The sequence below is a fragment of the Haemaphysalis longicornis genome, unplaced genomic scaffold, assembly GCF_048455015.1.
Source record: "Haemaphysalis longicornis isolate Haplotype H1 unplaced genomic scaffold, Haemaphysalis longicornis Haplotype H1 scaffold_9, whole genome shotgun sequence".
Classification (NCBI taxonomy): Eukaryota; Metazoa; Arthropoda; class Arachnida; order Ixodida; family Ixodidae; genus Haemaphysalis; species Haemaphysalis longicornis.
The window spans coordinates 89004032-89030165 of record NW_027526460.1 but is presented as its reverse complement, the minus strand read 5'-3'; the positions used below and the strand labels follow the sequence as shown (position 1 = coordinate 89030165).

Genomic DNA, 26134 nt, shown 5'->3' with positions numbered 1-26134 from the left:
TCATGGGTGCGTGCGTCCTACACAACCTGTGCAATGACGAGCGAGACTTGTTCGATGAGCTGCAGGAACTACCTGACCTGGAAGAAGTAGGCAACAGCGAAGAAAGTGGCGTAGTTGTCGACCGCAGTGTGGCGGGCTACAGCGAGTGCCTGCGCAAAAAAATTGCTGAAGAGCAGTGCTGAAGCGCAGTTCGTTTGTATCTACATTTTGTAATTTCATTTGTGCCATTAAGAACATTACTTGCTTCCCATTGCATTTCAAATGCTGCAGTGAAGATTGTGTGATGTTACTTGATTGCGAGATAAAAGGATTAAGACGCCGGGACCTGTATTGCGACCCTGGCTACTCAATTTGTGACCTTGGTGTAGTCATAACACACATACCCAAGTTTCAGTTTTTTCAGCCTTTTTATTGGCTGCAGCCAGCAGCTACTTTTTCCACGGCAGTGACCAGGCGGTCCAATAATGCCATTTTTTTTTCGAAGCGGTCTGCCCGCTCCTTTTTTGCCTCTTTAAATTCCAGAAGCATTGCTGCCACAGTGGAGCCGTTGCTTTTTCTTTTCTTCCCTGCGGCGCTCCTGCCTTCTCCAGGTGCTGCAGCTGATGCAGGGCTGGCCGGTGGCTCCTCACAGCTGCTGCTGTTCTCGTCTGAGTCTTGAGGCTGGCTAAAAACAAAAACGCAGTATTAGGAGGAATGAAGAACTGAAATCCAAGGGAGGCAGTCACCTGCTGGTTTTTTCAATGGTTGTACCAGGCCTCAAGACGACCGTGGGGTTTATGTGATGCTCTTTTTCAAGCACGTCGCTGAGTTCACTAAGAAGAAAAAAGGATTAGTTCAAGAGCACCTGTCAGTGCATGCAATGGTCAGCAACAGCACTTACTCTTCGTACTCGCAGACAACTCGTGCTGCACCACTTGACCCATTATTTGCCTTGGTCTTCTTGTAAGCCCGCTCTAAACTTTTCCACTTGTTCTGCACTTGTAGCGCAGTTACCTCCGTGGAAAACTCTGCCGAGAGCTGCTCTGCCATTCTCTGCCACATGGCCTTTTTTGTCCTGTAGGGAGACGTCATGGATTACAACGTGGTCAATTCCAGCACATTAAAAGCAATGTATGCTAACAAAGGCCTAAGCAAACAAGGGTCAAATTTATTTCTTACAATTTAGCAATTCACTGACAAGGTAAATAAAACTTGCCGAAATCCGCCCTTGGTGCCCACCAAAGGATTAAATTCTTTGTACTTCGCGATCACGAACCGGGTCCTCCGGCCGTTCCAAAGATCGGCCTCAGGTGATCCGGGGCGCCCATCCACCTGTGCGGCGCCGAGCCCTTCAGGCAGTTCGCCCGCAGGTGGAGCATCGGGCATGAGGGGCGAAGCGTCTCGGGCGCTCAGTGCCTCACGGAACACCAGTGTTATCACCGTCCCATCTGCGGCAGAAAATAATAACGCATTGAGTTTGCACATGGCCGTAGCCGTGGCTGACGTTAAAACCATAAATGCACACGCGTGTTGTTGTTATTGTAATTATTTGCTACAGCAGCCTTTGTTGCTCGTTTTCCTTTCACGGTGCCAGTTGCTGTTTCCGCGGACTTCGTTTTCCGAGGAGCAGCGCGTAAAAATTTCATATTCACATGCGAACAGCACGTGGGAACAAAATTCACACCGTGCACTGAAATAACAATTTCTGCAACTTAACGAGGTCGTACAGCTGCAGTAACAGGAATTTCGGAGAGAAAGAGAACAAACTTTTCTTTTCCGCAGGACCTAAGTCCAGGTCCTAATTTGCAAGTTCAATTCACCGGAATTCGGAGGTTGAAAACGATGGCGCTGACCACGTGCGTCCAAAAGTAAACATACCAGGCATCCTGTAGGCGAAACCGTCGCCAAGCGGCACTCGCTTTCCACCTTCGCCGATGAGGGGGGTAAGCGGAGTCTGAATTCCATTAACTGGAATAACCAGCGTGCGCAAGTCGTCCGCTGAAGACATCGTCTGCTGGTGGTCCGCTTTGCGGTTGTCAACAACAAAGTCCTTGCACCAACGCGGCACCACCGTCTGAGCGGGTGCAGCAAATTCAAGAACCAGCGCTGCACCTTTCGTGAACTTTTTGAAACGAACGGCTGGGTGCAGGGGGCGCTAGGCTGCACCGCTGAAACGAATGGCAGGGTGCGGCACCGCCTGAACTGGTTCTCGTGGTGCAGCCGAAACGAATAGACCCAATAAATAAAGGCTGCTTTTTAAAGCTTTACATACTTTCTGCAAAAAGGCTTTTTTGAGAATGATTTATACACGTCATTTTTGTCGGTGGCTGCACAGGTATAGTTCACAAGTAGTGACCTGAAAAATTTCAGGCAGATCAGCTGTGCCAGCTCCTTGTGGTGCAGCTGTTCACTGTGGGGGCAGCTGAGGAGGCCAGAATCAACAATGGCAAGTATAGCCGCTTCCTGAAGTGTCCTCAATGGCTTCTTCAGCTTCGGCTCGTCTTTCAGGGCAGTTTCTATGAACAGGCGCAGGACATGTCCAAGACATAGACGAGCTTATCAGAAGGGTACAGCAGTCCGCCTCTGTCTTGGTTCCGTGAGTGGCTGATCGGACCGTGCTCCGTAGTCAGCAAACATCAGCTGTCGCACATAACATGTGCGACAGCTGCTGTTCGCTGACAGCTTCCTAACCAACATCTAACTGGTCATTGGAACGCAGTGATCTTTGCAAAGTGCCGAACAGAGATTCTATGGGATCACTACTGGACTTCCTAGTGATGACAGGACTTCTTCCACATCCCTCCGGCGTCCGAAACGAAAGAACCATGCACTAAAGGGTGCAGGTACTCAACATTGCACGTGGAGGAGAAGCAACGTGCGATTCTCCAAGAAAAGAACTCTGTGCGGGAACAGAGATCGGCGGCGGCAGCGGGGCAGCGGCGGCGCGGCGCCAGCCCTACGTGACTAGCGCCGCCCCTCGGCGGCCGGTGGCAGTCGGCGAGCGGACCGCCGACGGTCGCTGGCGGCGCACGTCGCAGGCACAGAAAGTATAAAGGAGGCTATGATACAACTGACGTAATGTGTGCGGCGCGGTAAGCGGCGGCAAGATGGCGTCGGCACTGGCCGTGAAGCGGTGCAGGCAGCTCCAGCGACCAGTTCTAACCGCTCGCTGAAATGCCGCACGAGGCGCAAGCGAAGATGCTCATGCAGGAAAAGAGCTGATAATGTGACCGCAAAGTGGAATATGAACTGCCATCCACGCCGCTTGTGAAAGCGCCCATCAAAAAATACCGCGGTGGTAAGCCTAAACTAAAGTCCCTTCATCTGATCGAGGGACTTTAGCCTAAACACCTCTGGCGCGGCTAGCCTGCTCGGAGCGCTTCGAATCTCCCGCCATTAGGTGCGCGTCTTTCCGTTGGTGCAAGTCATCAGGCTCCTCCCACTGCCACGCGAAGAAGCCACCGCGGGCGCGGAATCGTAGACGCGAGCACGAAAAAAACGCACGCGCAACGCCGATGTGCAAAATTCGTGTGCGAAAACGGGCCATGCGGTTCACGATTAATAGAAACAACTTGCCACGCGCGGACGGGGAGCCGGCCGCTATCTTCCGAGGTGCATCAAGCAAAGTCAGTTGTGGTTATCACGTACGCGCGAACTAAAGGGTGCCTATTTTTTGCTTCTGTTGCGCGCTGCGTCAGATGGCCGATTTCATCATTTCTTTTTTTCTTTTGCTACTCTAAAACGATGCCCCAGCTGCGCCGGTCGATGAGCAGATCCGCCGAAAAACCGCACTATAAACGGTATTGTGCTTCGGCCAACCGCATCTTAAGCGGTATGCTTATGCATTGAGTTCTATGGGAGGCAAACCGGTGGTCACAAAAACCCGCGTTATATCCGGTCCCGCACTATAAGCGGTTACGTTATAAATGGTCTACTTGCTTATTTATCATAGATTGCACACCATTCTTCGTACAATTTCAAGCAGGCAAGCAAATTGTAATCAAAAGCTACACCCAAAATTTGGGTTCCAGTAGCGAAACCTGAGGAAGGTGTGAGATAGTTGGGGCATTTTTTATTCCACACTATTAGTTACTGCTGATAAAGATTCACCACCAGGTATGGCTGTTTGTTAAACACAGCAGTCAATCAGGTCCATGCGATATTGCAATTTGCTGCGCCCATGCTTCACCTGTTGTTAAGTAGTGATGACTCATGTTAATGTAATTTCAGGTGCCGACGACGGAGGATTGGGCCGCTAGTGCTGACGGCTACAGCCGCCGATGGCAGTTCCCCAACTGCCTGGGAGCCGTCAACGGCAAGCACGTGGCGATCGCTGCACCTCCAAAATCGGGCAGCTTGTTCTACAACTACAAGGTGAACCTTTCTGCTTTATGCATGTTTATCAGCACAAACTTGTGGTAAGCTTTATGATAATAAACTCCAAAACTGAAGAGTGCGTTGGGTTGCAATATTTCTCTTGCAACCTCTCATTAAGGTTCACTACTCAGTTTCCTTTTTAACAACAAAACAAGTTTAAATTACCGTATTTTCCGGACTATAAGTCGCACCGTTGTATAAGTCGCACTTCCGTTTTTTGAAAATTTTCACAGAAAAGTTTGTATGTAAGTCGCACTTTTGTATAAGTCGCACCTTTTTGCAGGGTTCGCATTTTTTTTTACGCACATCGCTCCCGCGATATGCGCAACAGTGACGCTCCAAACCGCAAGAGATACGAGCGTACCACTTACCTTTCAATGTTATTGGAGCGAAGCAAAAGAATACGAAGCCATAGGCCGGTCAGATGCTGTAAGGCCTTTATTATTACTGCCTTGTCATACCAAGTCTATTTGGTAAAGCCGTCAAATTCCTCGCTTTCCGAGTCAGTTTGAAAGAGTGCGGCGATCTCTGGATCCAGCCCGGTCAGCTCCTCTTCATCGTCGTCAGGCCCGCTGCTGTAGTCCGTTTCAGTGGCACCGCTCTCAGGCACAGAGTCAATCAGTCCTGCTTTCTTAAAACCGGCAGTCACAGTTCTTACGGAGACGGAGTTCCAGGCTTCACTGACCCACTCGGCCACCTCGCTCAAGGACGCGTGCCTCATGCGGCCAGTTTTCGTAAAACTGTGGTCGCCGTCTGTCATCCAAGTCTCCCACAGACGCCGCAGAATAGCTTTGAAGCTGCGGTTCACGGCTATGTCGAGGGGCTGCAGCATCTTCGTCGTGCCGCCAGGAATAATGACCGAGATGCAGTTCTTGGATTTGATCTTCGTCTTGATCAAATTAGTCATGTGTGCCCTCATGCTGTCCATCACGAGAAGTCCCTTCTTCGTGCGAAAAAATGCGTCCGGTCGCCGCGAGAAGCATTTCTCCAGCCACAGCCCCATCATTTGCACGTCCATCCAACCTTTCACGTTGTACTGAACGACGACTCCGGACGAGAAGACGTCTTTTGGCATGGTTTTCCTCTTGAAAATAATCATAGGCGGCAGTTTGGTTCCATCTGCACAGCACGCCAACACGACGGTAAAATGTGACTTTTCGTGGCTGGTTGGCCTCACACTGATCGTGTTTTTGCCCTTCTCGGCCACGGTCCTGCCCATTGGTATATCGAAAGTCAGCGGGACTTCGTCCATGTTAACGATGTGGCTAGGCCTAACGGTCTTGGATTTTTTCTTTGACGAATGCCTGGAAACTTGCCATTTTCTCCTGAAAGTCGTCAGGGAGTTTCTGACAGGCCGTTGTTCGAGCTCTGATGACCAGCTGGTGGCGCCTCATAAATCGGAAGCACCAAGACTGTCTGCCAACGAAGTCATCCACGTTCATCTTTTTCGCCAATGTCTGGGCCTTGAGACGCACCTGTACTGTGGACAGCCCCCTGCCTGCTGCACGCTGTTCGAGTATCCATGTTCGCAGGCGATCCTCTAGCTGAGGCCAGCGCGCCTTTTTGCCGCGATTAGCCTTCTTCGAGCTCTTCATCGCCTTCAGCACGCTCGCAGCTTTTCGCCAGTCCCGGACAACTTTCTCGCTGACGTTGAAGTGCCGTCCGGCTGCACGGTTCCCATTTTCATTCGCATACGCGACAGCAGACAACTTCAACTTCGCAGTGTAACTTTTCCGCGGTATCGGTGGCGGCATGTCCACACCTTGGTCGTGGTTCGCGCAACGTCGAAACGAGCTTCACGTGGTCGAAACACCGTGGACGAAACAAGTGGGGAACAAAGCGAATGCTGCAGCGCCGCCTGGATCGGGCAACACCACCTATGGCCGCATAGTTACTGTGTGCGACGGAAGATGGCGCACCGCTTCCACGGCTTACGGACGGCTCTCGCGCGTTCAAAACGAGTGGTCGGCTGAAGTATGTATGTGTCTCTGGAGAGAGAGAGAGAGAGAGAGAGAGAGAGAGAGAGAGAGAGAGAGAGAGAGAGAGAGAGAGAGAGAGAGAGAGAGAGAGAGAGAGAGAGAGAGAGAGAGAGAGAGAGAGAGAGAGAGAGAGAGAGAGAGAGAGAGAGAGAACAACTTTATTTTGTGCCCGGTGGGAAAAGGAAGAGAAGCTCGCGGGATGGCCGTGCGAGGTGTGGGCCACAATCCCATCGACCATGGTTGAACGTTCGTTCAGAAGTGTGGCATCGCAAATGCGCTTGACGGAACCGAGGACGAGATCTTGTGGTCAGCGGAGAGCGACGAGGAGTGATATGAGTGAGATTACTTCAGGAAATAAATCGCCCGTTTCTGTGGCATTTGTTTTTCTTGCTCCCAAAGTTCCGCGCGCGTTACAATCGGAGGTGCAAGTTTTTTCGGTTTATTGCCTGGAAAATCAGGTGCGCGTTAGAATCGGGTAAGTACGGTAAGCCGTTTTTACCGAAAAGTTTATATATAAGTCGCACCTTTGTATAAGTCGCACCACAAAAATTTTTTGAAAAAAACCGCGACTTATACACCGGAAAATACGGTATGTCTAAAAAACTCTGTGTAGAAGTACGCTCAACTGTTGTACGTAGAGGGTGGACCACGACGCCCTTTCTTGTTGGCGTCTAATGCTTTTTATGAAAGCAAAAATGGCAACAGGCTGTCAGGAAGGTGGCGACTATCAAGTAAAATCGTACCCAAGCTCACTTAGGGAACTTTGCAACATACCCTTCAATCGGTGAAGGCATTCACCGATAAAGGTGAATGCCTTCACCACCACATAATCTGTACTGCTAATGAGGAAAGTGCACTGAGCTTTTTTTTGAGTACTCCAGGATAATTCACATGAGCACCCTGTTGTATGCTCTAGAAATCACAAAATCCCAGCAGCACATTTTCCACAGGCGGCTCTATTTTTCATACGTGCCATATAGTAGCAGAGTAAGACCCACTGCATTGGGGTCAAACACATAGTCCAGGTACTGTGCCATCGTAGCTGGTGCATTGCGTTACTTCCACCCGGTTACATTTTTTTATGAAAATGCAGGTGTTCACGGTCAGCTGATTCTCACTATTTTACATTTTTGTGAAATATTTATTCTTTTGATATTAGAGAGTTTCAGTAGAGCGTTTTCAGCCCTGCGCAAAGTGTTCCCGCTCGCCATTCCCTTGCGTCAGTGGAACTGCGCATGCGAAGCCCAGTCCTTGGTGGTGGTGGTGGTGATGTTTATTGACGGGTGGACCTAGGCTTGCGTGATATGCCGGCAATTGCTCACCCGATCAGCACCTTTTACCGCTATGCGCGGGAATTCACCATGACTCGCTGAGGCTTGTGACACGTAAAAATTGCAGGATCAAACGAAAGATGTCCCTCCTCGTGATCCAATGGCCTTCCGGGAAAATTAAATCGTTCAAAGAGGCATGCGGAGCGGCTATCCTTCGCAGTTCTTTAAACAAAGCTAACCGCTCCTCCGCATGCTCTTCCCAGTCCATAATAAAATGACCGATGTCGCCTGTAGCACCACACGTTCCACACAGAGGTGAAGAGATAATGTTCAGCTTATGAAGCCACGCCGGTGTCCGCGCTGAGTTGGACCGGATGCGGAACAGTAAGGTTGCCTCTGTCTTCATTCCTTTGGTGACACAAGGTCGATGTTGTGGTCGCCAAAGAGAGCGGAGATGATCTTGTATGATTGTTTTTAAAATGCGCCGTTCATCTGGGGCCACCTTCAGAAGACGAGTGGACGATGTCGCTTCACGAGCCAACTGGTCCGCAGCCTCGTTTCCAAGCACTCCTACGTGGGAAGGCACCCACTGGAAGCGAACGCTAAATCCGTTTTCCTTTATCTGCTGAAGAAGACGCAGGGAGCGTTGGTAAATTTTATCTGTGGGAAATCCAAGCTGCAAGAGTTGTAGGCCCGACTTGGAATCCGTTAGAATTACCGCATGCTGCACCCGAAGCGATTTGATCTTTTTCAAGGCTGCCTCGATCGCTATGCACTCTGCCGTTGTTGATAACGTCAACTGATCAATGCGAGCCGCCCAGGAAACGTTCTTGCTGAGAATCACAAAGGCCGCTGCGCTGGTATCTGCTTCTCTGTCGACAGATCCGTCTGTGAACACATGAACACAATCTCTGTACGACCGGTCCAAGTGCTCAAGTGCTAACATTCTCGCTTCCGCCACTGGTGTATATCTCTTCGAGCGGATGCCCGGGATGGTGAGCTGACACTCCAAACTCTCGAAAGACCACAAAACAAGTAACCTGGGGGCTTCAGTGTGTCCGCTATAGAGTGTGCTTATGTAGGAGAATTTTTTTTATCATGTTGTGCACTTCTTGCATGCAATTCTAACGGGAAGACATTTGGTTCCACTGGTTGGGTAGTCGTGCAAAATTCCGGGTGCTCGTTCGGCCAGATAAGCATCGCTTTGCATTCAGTTCAACAGATGGTGTCATAATAGTGGGCTAGTGGGCCGCAAAGCACAACCAATGAAACGCTGTACTAAAACTCTCTGCGCGGTGCCGACGTAGCGTAACGCAAGAATTTATTGTTTGACGTACGCAAAGGCACAGAACGCTATACTAAAACTCTCTATTGTTGTTTTTCATTTCCTGAAATCCTGTTTGATCATTTGTGCCTTTTACCATGAACGTGCTTCTTTCGCCAGTACAAAAAGAACGTTCGAAATGCAAATGAAAAATAGTGAAAGTGCACCAACTTACATTGGGACTTTGAATAGACTGAAACATGTGGGCTGTTGGAAAGTGCACGAGGAAAAGTTGGGTAACATTGATGCAAACAAAAGAAATGCAATGTGCACCATACTTTATTGCAGGCATACATTGATATGAATGAGGGCACGAAATATGGCAAGGTATAAATACACGAGGCTGGGAGGCTGGACTTAGACAAAACGTTTTTATTTTTCAAGCTATTGAGATGAAAACTTCCAAACAGATGTATTTCAGCATTCTGATTTCAAATATCAATTTAGATTTTGGATATCACAATTAGTTATAATTTCATACAGATTTCATTGTTAAAAGCCTATCCCTAATTAAAAAAAATCTGCTTTAATGATGCTTCTAAACTGCACTTCATTGCATTGTTTAGCAACCAGGGAGTGCAATAAAAGTGTTCCCATGCTTCTAGCCTTCCTACAACCAATTGTATGAGGGTTCAAACTTCGTTGTTTGAAACAAGGGAGTGAAGCTCTATTTCACAGAAATATTAAAAAATATTTCCTAAACTGTCTAGCCTGATCTTATAGTTTCCTTGCACTCTCTGATTATTTAGCTTGCAAATAAACTAAATTTGGTCAAGATCTAATGAGTAGAAGCCAAGATATGGCTCATGCAGAGTTGTCAAATGACAAAAAACATCAAATTAAGAAAAATGAAAAAGACGCTCACAAACTTTAAAATTCTTCTGTGTGTACAGAAACATTAATTTCTGCAGCTTATTTGTTTAGTGAATGCTACAGTGCCCGCAGGGGCGCCTTGCATTTCAAGGTGACGGTAGTGGCGACACCGCGGACCCCGAGCCCATGTGGGTTGGACCCACCCACGCCCTCGGCTGTGCGTGGCTTTGCCGTGTTCGGGGAAAAGGGCATCCTGGTGGTTGAGCCAAAGCCAGGGTTGTTTTGGACCTTCATGGCCCCCTGGCAGAGGCAACACACCACTTCGGCCCCCGCTTCCCGTAGACGGTGCCCCCAGTCTGACCCGACCTGGGGGGAATCAGCCAGTCGCCTTTTCCTGTCCTCTTCTTCATTCTTTTGCTTTCCTATCGTCTTTCCTAACCCTGTCCTGTCATCTCCTTCCTTCTTTGCTTCCATGCTTCTCCAGGCGGCGAGGGTTAACCCTGTGCAAAGACATCACTCTTGATTTCAAGCATAGGGTTATAGTGGCAAGGTACGGTTAGCGTGTGCTTTTCATGAAGAAGCCACGTTCCCTTGTTGGGCTCGGTGGTGGGCGACCGGCCTTGCCACCGAACACATACTTGCTGTATGGCATCTTCAAATCCCTTTTCCATGAATCGCTCTCTTAAAAGGGGGCGCACCGAGACAACCACCTTTGAATTTTTTCTTTCAAAGAGGCAAGAGTGTTTTCCACGCTTCCACGTGATGCACTCGGAAAATGAGAACACAACAATGAGAAAGATGTCACCATTTCTTGTGTCCAAATGTCTGTCGAACCTCATTGGGGCTGGCTACAAGGCACAAAAAATGTCCAATGGCGACCTGCTGATTGAAGTTAAAGATAAGACTCAATGTGACAAGCTCCTCAAAGTTGACAAAATTGGTGACACCGCTGTTACTGTCAGTCCTCACCGCTCCATGAACACCGTGCGTGGTGTTATAAGTGAAGCAGACCTCCTAGACCTTACTGAAAATGAACTCCTTGAAGGCTTCCATGAGCAAAATGTCATCAAAGTTCAGCGGATAGTCATCCGCCGCGACAACAAAGAAATCCCCACCAAGCACATTGTTCTCACCTTTGGCACAACGGTTCTCCTGGAGACCGTAGAAGCTGGCTACGTGAAAATCCGAGTCAGACCTTACATCCCCAACCCGCGCCGGTGCTATACATGTCAGAAATTCGGCCACGGATCACAGAGTTGCAGGGGTAAGCAGACATGTGCAAAATGCAGCAAAACCGACCATGTGTCGGAAAGCTGCACTGCCCCACCACACTGTGTCAACTGCAGCGGTGACCATGCTGCATACTCACGCTCATGCCAGCAATGGAAAAAAGAAAAAGAAATCATTGCGTTGAAAGTAAAAGAAAACATCTCTTACCCCGAAGCACGCAGGCGTCTTGCTATCACGCATAAGATAGCATACGCCGACGTGGCGCGTCAGGGGGCGGCGCCACGTGCGGCAACTGTCCAATCAGGGACCTCGTTGAGAGGGCCTGAGGAGACATCTTCAGCCCCCCAGGTGCAAACAGCGACACCTGCTGCACCTCAAGGAAATGGTGGCCCGAAAACGGCCAATGTGTCAGCTGCAGCCTCGCGGTCTGCACAGCTGACTAACACCACTGAGATGGTTGTAACCTCACAGGAGAACCGGAGGCCAGCCAAGGCCCCAGGTCTCAAACCGTCAACAAAGAAGCCTTCTTTGGAGGCTATGGACACAAGTGAGCCATCCTCTGCGTCAATCACGCCGAAGGATCGCCACAAACCTCTGGAACGTACGAACTCCCAGGAACTGATCAAAAAAGCAGAGCTCCCTAAGGTGTCTCCTACTGGAAAAGGCTCTGGCAGCTAACAAGCTGAGCCTGTCTTTAGTAACAAACTTCTCAATACTAGTAATGGCTTTTTGTACTGTACTGCAGTGGAACTGCAGGGGGCTTCTGAAAAACTTGGATGATGTTAAAGAGCTGCTCTGGGAGCATGCACCTCTGGCAGTGTGTATCCAAGAAACCCACTTAAGCAGCAAACACACAGACTTTTTACCCCAGTACATCACATACAGAAAGGACAGGCAAAACACCAGCCAACCATCGGGTGGTGTGGCTATTATCCTTCAAAGGTCAACCACAGCTAAGGAAGTTAAACTCAGGACTGAACTAGAGGCTGTAGCTGTGAGAGTTATATGGTTGCAGCGACTAATAACAATTTGCTCCATTTACATTCCCCCAGACAAGCGACTACAGAAATCTGAATTTGAAAATCTAATGGACCAGCTCCCAGAGCCGTACATAATAGCAGGAGACTACAATGCCCATCATCCTCTCTGGGGCTGTGAAAACTACGATTCAAGAGGGCGAATGATAGAAAAATTACTAGTCTCCACTGGAGCTTGCATATTGAACAAAAAGAAGCCCACATACTTCAGTCCCACACACAAAACATCCTCATCAATTGACTTAGCTCTCTGCACTGCTACTCTCTTCCCACTACTGGACTGGCACGTCCTGGATGACCCTTATGGAAGCGACCACTTTCCAATCGTGCTGAAAGAAAAGGTAGTGTCGACACATGGGCCGAACAGTGTACCACGATGGAGGATGGGGTCTGCTGACTGGAAAAAGTTTCGGCAGCTAACCTGTCTTCCACGTGACTATCTAGATTCACTGGACATCGACAGCGCACTTTCCTTTATCGAAAAGCACATAATTGAAGCCGCTAGTGAATGTATCCCACAAAGTTCTGGTAACCCAAAAAGAAAGCCGATTCCTTGGTGGAATGAGGACTGCCAAAGTGCTAGGAAAAAACAAAATGCAGCATGGCGCCTCTTCCGTGACTCTCCCACGACTGAAAACTACATAAACTTCAAACGCATCAAATCCCAATCGAGAAGAGTGAGACGGATAGCAAAAAGTGAGAGTTGGGAGAAGTACATAGAGGGTATTAACTCTTACACCGACCAAAATAAAGTATGGAATAGGATACGCAAGTTGCAAGGGCAGCAGACTTGTCCCCGCCCTCTAGTTGATAATGCTGGTGGCACTATGGAAGATCAGGCGGATGCACTGGGAGCATACTTTGAGTCGGTTTCAAGTGCAGCGCACTACTCAGCGAAGTTTCTTAAATTGAAACGTAGGGAAGAAAAACTGCAACTTCATCGTAAATCACCTCCAAGTGAGGCATATAATGCTGAGTTCTCTATTGCTGAGTTCGAAGCTTGCCTAAACACTCTTGGTAAAGCAGCACCTGGACCTGACAATATTCACTATGAAATGATCAAGAACTTGCACCCAGAAACTCAACTTGCATTACTATCACTTTTTAATAGGATCTGGAACAATGGATATATCCCTCCAAGGCTGAAAGAGGCCATTGTTGTTCCAGTATTGAAGGAAGGGAAGGACCCAGCAGTTGCATCTAGCTACAGACCTATAGCTCTGACTAGCTGTTTGTGCAAAGTATTTGAAAAAATGATCAACCGAAGATTAATGCATTTTCTAGAAGCAAACAGGCTCCTGGATCCATTCCAGTGTGGCTTTCGAGAACAAAGATCCACGCTTGACCAACTTGTGCGCTTGGAGTCCCAAATAAGATATGCGTTCGCGCATAAACAGTACTTTCTGTCTGTATTCTTTGACCTTGAAAAGGCCTATGATACTACTTGGCGGTTTGGTATATTGAGAGATCTATGTGCCCTTGGGATACAAGGAAATATGCTAAAAACAATTGAAAGCTACCTCTCTGATAGGACATTTCGTGTAAGGATAGGCAGTACTCTGTCTAAACCATTCACACAAGAGACAGGGGTGCCACAGGGAGGTGGGCTGAGCTGCACACTTTTCATTGTAAAAATGAATTCCCTACGCACTGTACTTCCGCCAACCATGTTTTACTCAGTGTATGTTGACGATGTGCAGATCGGCTTCAAGTCCTGCAATCTCTCCTTTTGTGAACGCCAAATTCAGCTGTCAGTGAATAAGCTGTCCAAATGGGCAGATGAGAATGGCTTCAAATTTAACCCCTCAAAAAGTGCCTGTGTACTGTTCTCGAAAAAAAGGGGCATTGCCCCTGCACCAGAAATCTACTTAAATGGACAGCCGCTTCCTGTTAAAACAGAACATAAGTTTCTCGGATTGATTTTCGACTCGAGACTCTCGTTCACCCCCCACCTGAAGCATCTGAAACTGAAGTGTTTGAAGGCAATGAATGTGCTTAAGATACTAGCACACATGAAGTGGGGCACTGACAAGAAGTGTCTACTACATTTGTACAAAAGTCTTGTTTTGTCCCGCCTAGATTATGGATGTGTAGTTTATGGGTCAGCCTCTAGCACTGCACTGAAAATGCTTGATCCTATCCACAATCTGGGTATCAGGTTGGCCACAGGGGCCTTCCGCACTAGTCCAGTACTGAGCCTCTATGCTGAATCAGGCTGTTGGTCTCTGGAGTACCAGCGAACTTTTATTGGTATTATTTATGCCCTGAAGGTTACGTCACAGCCCGAGCACCCGTGTGACTCCCTGATTAGAGATAACTCAAGAATGCTGCTCTTTTCAAATCGACCTTCCTTAGCTCAACCGTTTCCACTGCTGATCAATTCCATCTCTACAAAACTATCGATCTCGTTTGATGACACGCTCAAAATGACTCCAGATGAATGCGTGGCACCCTGGGATACAAGCATCATATCATGCGACACCTCATTTAGACAAGTAGACAGGAAAGGCTCACTATTGGCAGTCAAACAGCACTTCGCATACCTCCAAGACAAGTACAAGGCTGCTCAGTTTTTCACTGATGCATCGAAAACCAAATCGGCTGTGGCCTGTGCAGTTGTTGGACAGCATCTTTCAATAGCAAAAACAATGCATAAAAACACAACCATATTTACAGCAGAAGCACACGGAGTATATCTGGCTGTGGACCACATTATCACAAGCAAAACACAAAAGTCTGTTATCTTCACAGACTCACTCAGCGTTGTCACAGCCCTGTCCACAGGAAAGGGAACGAAGAATCCCACATTTACTGCCCTTCTTAAAGCTCTGTACAAAGCACACCAGCTAAATTTAGAAATTATAGTGTGCTGGGTTCCTGGCCATTGTGGCATAGCTGGCAACGAGGAAGCCGACCAGGCTGCTGCCAGAGCAGCTGAAAGAACCAGTATTGACATCACGCAAGTACCTTACCTCGATATGAAACCAGCAGTAAAACACATACTCCTTCAGCTCTGGCAGAAAGAATGGGACGGAGAAGTCAACAACAAGCTTCACTTGGTACAACCTATAATCGGCCGATCAGCTGCCAGGGAAAAAAACAGGGCCTTTGAGGTCTGGCGATGCAGACTACGAATAGGACACACACATGGCACGCATTCCTACCTCCTGACTGGTGACCAGCCTCCAAACTGTGCCAGATGTGGTGAGGGTCTTTCAGTCCTCCATGTTTTGGTTGAGTGCTCGGCCATGGAACCAGAAAGGAGACGCTATTTCCCGGAAATGTACCGTAAGAATATGCCACGGCACATTGCAATGTTTTTATCAGACTGTCCTGTGTTCGAGTTCAGCAGAGTTTCGGAATACCTTGATGCTATCGGTTTTTTAAAGCAGGTTTGTTTTAGAAAGTAGCATTCTCATCCACCTTGTTCATCCGTAGGGTTCTATTTACCATGGCCCTATACACCGTTAGCTCATTCCATGCCTCATCACGCTCCTCACTCATCTTTTGGATCCGGCCCTTTACACCGAAGTAATTTTATGCACTATTTGCACTCATTTCATTAGCACATTTTTACCTCATCATAGAAATGGCGCTCTTGGCCTTAGATGCCCTTGCGCCAAAAAACCCCACCAAAGAAGAAGTGAATGCTACAGGAATGTCTGGCATTTATTTTTAGTAGCTATCTTGGCTTCAGCAGCAGCAAATAGTGGGTGAGGCAGCCTGTGTTTGCTCAAAATAGGAGCTTACTCTTTCTCTACTCATTTGTGCAGCTATATCTTGTTTTACCTTCTCTCATTTATAAATTCATTAGTAATGCTAAATTAAAACAAAACAAGCATGGTGAATTTCAAGTGTCAGAGCTAAACGAGATGGAAAAAAATTCAACAGAAATGTACAAAAAGCAAAATTTTATGTTGAAACCTTGTTCAAAAAAAAAAATGTTTCATTGCACAGCCCAGTGGCTTAGAATGCACCAGGACAGTAATCTGCAGCAGATGCTTGTGCATGGCGCCCCCGTTTCGCTGCCTGCAGAGATGTCACTGAGGCTGCTCGCTTTCGCTCAGACTTCTTGGCACGGCTAGAGTCCTTTTCTCGATTTCTTTGGCTGCTTTTGCAGTTCTCCTCCATTTGAAGCTCCCTTAGAATCAGTGCCGAGGCAGCTGTTGAGCCAGAGTTGAAGCGGATTGCCGCCTCTGCAACAGCTGTTTGCACAGCAATCAGTGATGCGTGCTTGTCTTTCGGCATCAAAGACCATATCACCGAATGAAGGGCTTCGTTGGCGTTTTGCCCCTGTGGCACCGTTCAAGCAGTTCTTTGTCAGAGAGCCGCTCATACACTGGTCGCAGTGCCTGGCTCACATGGTCTGGGAGGTTGTACCTGTGTCTAGGTGGCGGCTCATCCCTCGTGACTGCAGCGTTGTACTTGCACCATGAGTCCCTGCCACTTGGACACAGGCTGTGATTGGGCCGCTCATCAGTAGATGTGACGCGATGAAATGTAGCCATCACCGCTTGTTGCATTCGTTCAACGTTGCCCACGTTCGACTTCAGGGCCCAGCCATAATAGTTCGTGAGCTTCACGATGAGGTCACCTGTAAGGCGACCTTTCCCGCTCACTGTCTCACCACTGTGCTTGTGCACAAGGTTGCGGAGCGCTGTGCCCATTCGCTTTTGCACATGGTTGATACAGTCCTCTTTAGTCACCGGTATGAAGCCGTAAACACTGGCCTCTACGATGGCACGGAATGACCTGCTGTCTCCATCGCACAACATCGTTGTGTAGCGAAGGCCATGGCGCAAGATGGAGCGCTCAAAGAGGGTGACCGCAGCCTCTACTTCCATGTGGCCCGATTTGCTCTCCGTATTCTTTTGGCAAATGTGGTTTGCCTTCCAAATGGCCTACTGTGGGTCCTCTTCTGGGGGTGCATTCTTGCAGCCCGCACAGAAGTTGGAAAGCACAATGTAGTCCAAGACGTAACCGGAAAAAAGCTATATTACAGTGCCAACACCGATGTGGGACAGGTGACCTCTTGTCATCCATGTCCCATCGAAACACACAGCTATGTTTCCAGCGTGGCCAAATTGGAGCTCGGAGTACAGGTTCTTGACGGTCAGGGCACAGTTGGACAGAACCTTTTCTTCAGCCTGAGTTGCAGCAGGCATGAACTTATCCTTCAAGTGGCTCTGATACGTTTTGTGGTGGAGACCCCTGTGGGAGACCCCCATCGCGGAAAAGACGTCGTTGAGCGTAGTCTGACCGTTCCCTGTGCTTTGTAGAGTACGAGACGCCAGTAGGTTGATCTTGAAGGGGCGGCATTTTGCCGTTCTCGGTGCCCGCGGGGAGCTCCACTTTTTGTCCACAATTCCACAGTTACTGCACTGAAGGCACAACTTCACGGCGATGCCATATTCTCTCTCACCTTTCGTGATGGAGACGTCCGCGCCGCATGTCCGACACGTAATATGCTGAAGTAAGCTGTTGATCGCGGCCAAATCAACGACCGTGTAAGTCGAAGCCGATGCAGAAGGGCCCGCGTCGTCGTACGTAATTGGGAGTGTCGACAGCTTTCTTTCACTCGCGGATATTGACGACAGACTGGCAATCTTGTCTTCGGCCCGCTTCTGCGGTTGCTCGCGATCGGCACTGCTCAGAAATGTATCTATGCGCGTTCGACGCGCCCGATCGCCGACGTCGTCCGAAGCGGACGCCGCGCTCGTTTCCTCGCTCGCTGATTCACGCTCCAGAGCGGCTCTAGAGATCTTATCGCCAGCCTGCTCCTCAGATAGCTGGCGTTCACCATCGTTATCTTGCAGCCGCTGACGCCGCCGACTGCCGATGTCGTGCGAACCGGACGCCGAAGTTATCGCCACTGATTCACGTTCTGGCTCCACGCAATCGGAAGCCGAACTCGTCACCGCTGGTTGACGTTCTAGCTCCACGCTATCGCTGGTCGTCATCGCTGGCCTGCTTTGCGTCCTATTCCTTCTTTTGCGGGTTTTTCCAAATTTGTGGACGACGCGGAACTTTTTATTCGGCCTTGCCATTGCTGACACGATGAGTCGGGAACGCTGATTTTTCAAAATGGCGGCGCCCTCCGGCAAACTTGCCGTCGCACCAAATGACACTGGCCAATGAGAATCGCCAGTTTTTGCACGTGGTACCAAGCAACCAATAGCAAGGTGGAACTCGATTTTTGTTTTTGGCTTTTGCTGGCGCTACAAAGGGTAGCAGGTGCTCGCTGCTTGGCAGGTAAAGGCGCGAAGAGTGGCTCTTTCGAATGGTACCAAAATGGCCGCGTGAAGGCGGTTGGTTTTGAAATGCAGGGATGCGGAATGTGGGCACTTTTTGACGCGCTTTCGTGATTTACTGCGTCGAGAGGGCTAATTTATATGGCAATTTCTAAATAACTACGCCATTTTAGGCCCCCATACTTGGCCTATAGGTAGAAATAAACCTCATATTGCCAAATATGATAAAACTGAAAAACTGATTTTGTATCGATTTTTCGACGCTAAAGACCTGCGTCCCCCCTTAAGAGATAAAACAATCGTTCAGGGAAGGAACAGGATAATTGAATAAATGGAAGCGAAAAAAAAAGGAAACGAAATTGGCAAAGCAAGTGATGTGATAGGGATAGCAGAAGCAGTGTAATGGAACAACTAGAGGAAGAAAAAAAGCAATACTGATAATTCAGGAAGTCATTTTAGTTAGTTCATGCAGTCTCTGATTGCCTGCATAACTTTCATACGCATCTCTAGTTTTACATCCTCTTGAACTTTTCGCATGTAACTCACTAGTGACATAGCAAAGTATTCGTCACTGTCAAGTGGCTTCCAAGCTGCCAGTTTTTCTGATACGTCATTGTCACGTGTCTCACGCGGCAGAGAAATGAGGCTCGGGTTTTAGTTAGTTCATGTAGTCTCTGATTGCCTGCATAACTTTCATACGCATCTCTATTTTTACATCCTCTTGAACTTTTCGCATGTAACTCACTAGTGACATAGCAAAGTATTCGTCACTGTCAAGTGGCTTCCAAGCTGCCAGTTTTTCTGATACGTCATTGTCACGTGTCTCACGCGGCAGAGAAATGAGGCTCGGGTTTTAGTTAGTTCATGTAGTCTCTGATTGCCTGCATAACTTTCATACGCATCTCTAGTTTTACATCCTCTTGAACTTTTCGCATGTAACTCACTAGTGACATAGCAAAGTATTCGTCACTGTCAAGTGGCTTCCAAGCTGCCAGTTTTTCTGATACGTCATTGTCACGTGTCTCACGCGGCAGAGAAATGAGGCTCGGGTGTTAGTTAGTTCATGTAGTCTCTGATTGCCTGCATAACTTTCATACGCATCTCTAGTTTTACATCCTCTTGAACTTTTCGCATGTAACTCACTAGTGACATAGCAAAGTATTCGTCACTGTCAAGTGGCTTCCAAGCTGCCAGTTTTTCTGATACGTCATTGTCACGTGTCTCATGCGGCAGAGAAATGAGGCTCGGGTGTTAGTTAGTTCATGTAGTCTCTGATTGCCTGCATAACTTTCATACGCATCTCTATTTTTACATCCTCTTGAACTTTTCGCATGTAACTCACTAGTGACATAGCAAAGTATTCGTCACTGTCAAGTGGCTTCCAAGCTGCCAGTTTTTCTGATACGTCATTGTCACGTGTCTCACGCGGCAGAGAAATGAGGCTCGGGTTTTAGTTAGTTCATGTAGTCTCTGATTGCCTGCATAACTTTCATACGCATCTCTAGTTTTACATCCTCTTGAACTTTTCGCATGTAACTCACTAGTGACATAGCAAAGTATTCGTCACTGTCAAGTGGCTTCCAAGCTGCCAGTTTTTCTGATACGTCATTGTCACGTGTCTCACGCGGCAGAGAAATGAGGCTCGGGTTTTAGTTAGTTCATGTAGTCTCTGATTGCCTGCATAACTTTCATACGCATCTCTAGTTTTACATCCTCTTGAACTTTTCGCATGTAACTCACTAGTGACATAGCAAAGTATTCGTCACTGTCAAGTGGCTTCCAAGCTGCCAGTTTTTCTGATACGTCATTGTCACGTGTCTCACGCGGCAGAGAAATGAGGCTCGGGTTTTAGTTAGTTCATGTAGTCTCTGATTGCCTGCATAACTTTCATTCGCATCTCTAGTTTTACATCCTCTTGAACTTTTCGCATGTAACTCACTAGTGACATAGCAAAGTATTCGTCACTGTCAAGTGGCTTCCAAGCTGCCAGTTTTTCTGATACGTCATTGTCACGTGTCTCACGCGGCAGAGAAATGAGGCTCGGGTGTTAGTTAGTTCATGTAGTCTCTGATTGCCTGCATAACTTTCATACGCATCTCTAGTTTTACATCCTCTTGAACTTTTCGCATGTAACTCACTAGTGACATAGCAAAGTATTCGTCAGTGTCAAGTGGCTTCCAAGCTGCCAGTTTTTCTGATACGTCATTGTCACGTGTCTCACGCGGCAGAGAAATGAGGCTCGGGTTTTAGTTAGTTCATGTAGTCTCTGATTGCCTGCATAACTTTCATACGCATCTCTAGTTTTACATCCTCTTGAACTTTTCGCATGTAACTCACTAGTGACATAGCAAAGTATTCGTCACTGTCAAGTGGCTTCCAAGCTGCCAGTTTTTCTGATACGTGATTGTCACGTGTCTCACGCGGCAGAGAAATGAGGCTCGGGTGTTAGTTAGTTCATGTAGTCTCTGATTGCCTGCATAACTTTCATACGCATCTCTATTTTTACATCCTCTTGAACTTTTCGCATGTAACTCACTAGTGACATAGCAAAGTATTCGTCACTGTCAAGTGGCTTCCAAGCTGCCAGTTTTTCTGATACGTCATTGTCACGTGTCTCACGCGGCAGAGAAATGAGGCTCGGGTGTTAGTTAGTTCATGTAGTCTCTGATTGCCTGCATAACTTTCATACGCATCTCTAGTTTTACATCCTCTTGAACTTTTCGCATGTAACTCACTAGTGACATAGCAAAGTATTCGTCACTGTCAAGTGGCTTCCAAGCTGCCAGTTTTTCTGATACGTCATTGTCACGTGTCTCACGTGGCAGAGAAATGAGGCTCGGGTGTTAGTTAGTTCATGTAGTCTCTGATTGCCTGCATAACTTTCATACGCATCTCTATTTTTACATCCTCTTGAACTTTTCGCATGTAACTCACTAGTGACATAGCAAAGTATTCGTCACTGTCAAGTGGCTTCCAAGCTGCCAGTTTTTCTGATACGTCATTGTCACGTGTCTCACGCGGCAGAGAAATGAGGCTCGGGTTTTAGTTAGTTCATGTAGTCTCTGATTGCCTGCATAACTTTCATACGCATCTCTAGTTTTACATCCTCTTGAACTTTTCGCATGTAACTCACTAGTGACATAGCAAAGTATTCGTCACTGTCAAGTGGCTTCCAAGCTGCCAGTTTTTCTGATACGTCATTGTCACGTGTCTCACGCGGCAGAGAAATGAGGCTCGGGTTTTAGTTAGTTCATGTAGTCTCTGATTGCCTGCATAACTTTCATACGCATCTCTAGTTTTACATCCTCTTGAACTTTTCGCATGTAACTCACTAGTGACATAGCAAAGTATTCGTCACTGTCAAGTGGCTTCCAAGCTGCCAGTTTTTCTGATACGTCATTGTCACGTGTCTCACGCGGCAGAGAAATGAGGCTCGGGTTTTAGTTAGTTCATGTAGTCTCTGATTGCCTGCATAACTTTCATACGCATCTCTAGTTTTACATCCTCTTGAACTTTTCGCATGTAACTCACTAGTGACATAGCAAAGTATTCGTCACTGTCAAGTGGCTTCCAAGCTGCCAGTTTTTCTGATACGTCATTGTCACGTGTCTCACGCGGCAGAGAAATGAGGCTCGGGTGTTAGTTAGTTCATGTAGTCTCTGATTGCCTGCATAACTTTCATACGCATCTCTATTTTTACATCCTCTTGAACTTTTCGCATGTAACTCACTAGTGACATAGCAAAGTATTCGTCACTGTCAAGTGGCTTCCAAGCTGCCAGTTTTTCTGATACGTCATTGTCACGTGTCTCACGCGGCAGAGAAATGAGGCTCGGGTTTTAGTTAGTTCATGTAGTCTCTGATTGCCTGCATAACTTTCATACGCATCTCTAGTTTTACATCCTCTTGAACTTTTCGCATGTAACTCACTAGTGACATAGCAAAGTATTCGTCACTGTCAAGTGGCTTCCAAGCTGCCAGTTTTTCTGATACGTCATTGTCACGTGTCTCACGCGGCAGAGAAATGAGGCTCGGGTTTTAGTTAGTTCATGTAGTCTCTGATTGCCTGCATAACTTTCATACGCATCTCTAGTTTTACATCCTCTTGAACTTTTCGCATGTAACTCACTAGTGACATAGCAAAGTATTCGTCACTGTCAAGTGGCTTCCAAGCTGCCAGTTTTTCTGATACGTGATTGTCACGTGTCTCACGCGGCAGAGAAATGAGGCTCGGGTTTTAGTTAGTTCATGTAGTCTCTGATTGCCTGCATAACTTTCATACGCATCTCTAGTTTTACATCCTCTTGAACTTTTCGCATGTAACTCACTAGTGACATAGCAAAGTATTCGTCACTGTCAAGTGGCTTCCAAGCTGCCAGTTTTTCTGATACGTCATTGTCACGTGTCTCACGCGGCAGAGAAATGAGGCTCGGGTTTTAGTTAGTTCATGTAGTCTCTGATTGCCTGCATAACTTTCATACGCATCTCTAGTTTTACATCCTCTTGAACTTTTCGCATGTAACTCACTAGTGACATAGCAAAGTATTCGTCACTGTCAAGTGGCTTCCAAGCTGCCAGTTTTTCTGATACGTCATTGTCACGTGTCTCACGCGGCAGAGAAATGAGGCTCGGGTTTTAGTTAGTTCATGTAGTCTCTGATTGCCTGCATAACTTTCATACGCATCTCTATTTTTACATCCTCTTGAACTTTTCGCATGTAACTCACTAGTGACATAGCAAAGTATTCGTCACTGTCAAGTGGCTTCCAAGCTGCCAGTTTTTCTGATACGTCATTGTCACGTGTCTCACGCGGCAGAGAAATGAGGCTCGGGTGTTAGTTAGTTCATGTAGTCTCTGATTGCCTGCATAACTTTCATACGCATCTCTAGTTTTACATCCTCTTGAACTTTTCGCATGTAACTCACTAGTGACATAGCAAAGTATTCGTCACTGTCAAGTGGCTTCCAAGCTGCCAGTTTTTCTGATACGTCATTGTCACGTGTCTCACGCGGCAGAGAAATGAGGCTCGGGTTTTAGTTAGTTCATGTAGTCTCTGATTGCCTGCATAACTTTCATACGCATCTCTATTTTTACATCCTCTTGAACTTTTCGCATGTAACTCACTAGTGACATAGCAAAGTATTCGTCACTGTCAAGTGGCTTCCAAGCTGCCAGTTTTTCTGATACGTCATTGTCACGTGTCTCACGCGGCAGAGAAATGAGGCTCGGGTTTTAGTTAGTTCATGTAGTCTCTGATTGCCTGCATAACTTTCATACGCATCTCTAGTTTTACATCCTCTTGAACTTTTCGCATGTAACTCACTAGTGACATAGCAAAGTATTCGTCACTGTCAAGTGGCTTCCAAGCTGCCAGTTTTTCTGATACGTCATTGTCACGTGTCTCACGCGGCAGAGAAATGAGGCTCGGGTGTTAGTTAGTTCATGTAGTCTCTGATTGCCTGCATAACTTTCATACGCATCTCTAGTTTTACATCCTCTTGAACTTTTCGCATGTAACTCACTAGTGACATAGCAAAGTATTCGTCACTGTCAAGTGGCTTCCAAGCTGCCAGTTTTTCTGATACGTCATTGTCACGTGTCTCACGCGGCAGAGAAATGAGGCTCGGGTTTTAGTTAGTTCATGTAGTCTCTGATTGCCTGCATAACTTTCATACGCATCTCTAGTTTTACATCCTCTTGAACTTTTCGCATGTAACTCACTAGTGACATAGCAAAGTATTCGTCACTGTCAAGTGGCTTCCAAGCTGCCAGTTTTTCTGATACGTCATTGTCACGTGTCTCACGCGGCAGAGAAATGAGGCTCGGGTGTTAGTTAGTTCATGTAGTCTCTGATTGCCTGCATAACTTTCATACGCATCTCTAGTTTTACATCCTCTTGAACTTTTCGCATGTAACTCACTAGTGACATAGCAAAGTATTCGTCACTGTCAAGTGGCTTCCAAGCTGCCAGTTTTTCTGATACGTCATTGTCACGTGTCTCACGCGGCAGAGAAATGAGGCTCGGGTGTTAGTTAGTTCATGTAGTCTCTGATATCCTGCATAACTTTCATACGCATCTCTAGTTTTACATCCTCTTGAACTTTTCGCATGTAACTCACTAGTGACATAGCAAAGTATTCGTCACTGTCAAGTGGCTTCCAAGCTGCCAGTTTTTCTGATACGTGATTGTCACGTGTCTCACGCGGCAGAGAAATGAGGCTCGGGTTTTAGTTAGTTCATGTAGTCTCTGATTGCCTGCATAACTTTCATACGCATCTCTAGTTTTACATCCTCTTGAACTTTTCGCATGTAACTCACTAGTGACATAGCAAAGTATTCGTCACTGTCAAGTGGCTTCCAAGCTGCCAGTTTTTCTGATACGTGATTGTCACGTGTCTCACGCGGCAGAGAAATGAGGCTCGGGTTTTAGTTAGTTCATGTAGTCTCTGATTGCCTGCATAACTTTCATACGCATCTCTAGTTTTACATCCTCTTGAACTTTTCGCATGTAACTCACTAGTGACATAGCAAAGTATTCGTCACTGTCAAGTGGCTTCCAAGCTGCCAGTTTTTCTGATACGTCATTGTCACGTGTCTCACGCGGCAGAGAAATGAGGCTCGGGTTTTAGTTAGTTCATGTAGTCTCTGATTGCCTGCATAACTTTCATACGCATCTCTAGTTTTACATCCTCTTGAACTTTTCGCATGTAACTCACTAGTGACATAGCAAAGTATTCGTCACTGTCAAGTGGCTTCCAAGCTGCCAGTTTTTCTGATACGTCATTGTCACGTGTCTCACGCGGCAGAGAAATGAGGCTCGGGTGTTAGTTAGTTCATGTAGTCTCTGATTGCCTGCATAACTTTCATACGCATCTCTAGTTTTACATCCTCTTGAACTTTTCGCATGTAACTCACTAGTGACATAGCAAAGTATTCGTCACTGTCAAGTGGCTTCCAAGCTGCCAGTTTTTCTGATACGTCATTGTCACGTGTCTCACGCGGCAGAGAAATGAGGCTCGGGTTTTAGTTAGTTCATGTAGTCTCTGATTGCCTGCATAACTTTCATACGCATCTCTATTTTTACATCCTCTTGAACTTTTCGCATGTAACTCACTAGTGACATAGCAAAGTATTCGTCACTGTCAAGTGGCTTCCAAGCTGCCAGTTTTTCTGATACGTCATTGTCACGTGTCTCACGCGGCAGAGAAATGAGGCTCGGGTTTTAGTTAGTTCATGTAGTCTCTGATTGCCTGCATAACTTTCATACGCATCTCTATTTTTACATCCTCTTGAACTTTTCGCATGTAACTCACTAGTGACATAGCAAAGTATTCGTCACTGTCAAGTGGCTTCCAAGCTGCCAGTTTTTCTGATACGTCATTGTCACGTGTCTCACGCGGCAGAGAAATGAGGCTCGGGTTTTAGTTAGTTCATGTAGTCTCTGATTGCCTGCATAACTTTCATACGCATCTCTAGTTTTACATCCTCTTGAACTTTTCGCATGTAACTCACTAGTGACATAGCAAAGTATTCGTCACTGTCAAGTGGCTTCCAAGCTGCCAGTTTTTCTGATACGTCATTGTCACGTGTCTCACGCGGCAGAGAAATGAGGCTCGGGTTTTAGTTAGTTCATGTAGTCTCTGATTGCCTGCATAACTTTCATACGCATCTCTATTTTTACATCCTCTTGAACTTTTCGCATGTAACTCACTAGTGACATAGCAAAGTATTCGTCACTGTCAAGTGGCTTCCAAGCTGCCAGTTTTTCTGATACGTCATTGTCACGTGTCTCACGCGGCAGAGAAATGAGGCTCGGGTGTTAGTTAGTTCATGTAGTCTCTGATTGCCTGCATAACTTTCATACGCATCTCTAG

The 26134-nt window shown here is 47.1% G+C and overlaps 2 protein-coding genes, 1 long non-coding RNA gene and 1 pseudogene across 9 annotated transcripts in view; 1 reads left to right on the top strand and 3 right to left on the bottom strand.

Annotated features, from left to right (window-relative positions):
- LOC144152261 (uncharacterized) overlaps positions 1–26134 on the top strand; it is an 89318-nt gene that overhangs the window by 22032 nt on the left and 41152 nt on the right. For 6 of the 7 annotated variants that reach the window (XR_013319121.1, XR_013319123.1, XR_013319122.1 and 3 more), the window contains one exon: positions 4210–4353. Coding sequence is in view for 4 of the 7 variants with exons in the window: in XM_077683492.1 (XP_077539618.1) it covers positions 4210–4353 (144 nt within the window). In the remaining 3 variants the exon portion in view is untranslated. Of the gene's footprint in view, positions 1–4209; positions 4354–8488; positions 9853–26134 lie in introns of those variants that run through there. The other variant, XM_077683495.1, reaches the window with a different exon arrangement.
- Positions 395–2214, bottom strand: LOC144152260 (uncharacterized). The gene is made up of 3 exons (XM_077683491.1): positions 881–2214; positions 726–812; positions 395–664 (listed from the first exon to the last, which is right to left on the bottom strand). Exons 1-3 carry the CDS (start codon positions 1069–1071, stop codon positions 409–411), a joined length of 534 nt encoding a protein of 177 aa, XP_077539617.1. The 5' UTR covers positions 1072–2214; the 3' UTR covers positions 395–408.
- On the bottom strand, positions 9876–15649 carry LOC144152263 (uncharacterized). The gene is made up of 3 exons (XR_013319124.1): positions 15175–15649; positions 14983–15094; positions 9876–10243 (listed from the first exon to the last, which is right to left on the bottom strand). It is a non-coding gene; the product is annotated as an uncharacterized LOC144152263 (long non-coding RNA).
- Positions 15659–18844, bottom strand: LOC144152259 (uncharacterized; annotated as a pseudogene).

Bases quoted from the DNA above. Each gene is read 5' to 3' on its own strand.
- LOC144152260 (XM_077683491.1), bottom strand. From the start codon at position 1,071: ATGACGTCTCCCTACAGGACAAAAAAGGCCATGTGGCAGAGAATGGCA. The intron at 813-880 runs GTAAGTGCTGTT...TTTTCTTCTTAG, and splicing joins GTTGTCTGCGAGTACGAAGA to TGAACTCAGCGACGTGCTTG. The intron at 665-725 runs GTGACTGCCTCC...TTTTGTTTTTAG, and splicing joins ACCATTGAAAAAACCAGCAG to CCAGCCTCAAGACTCAGACG.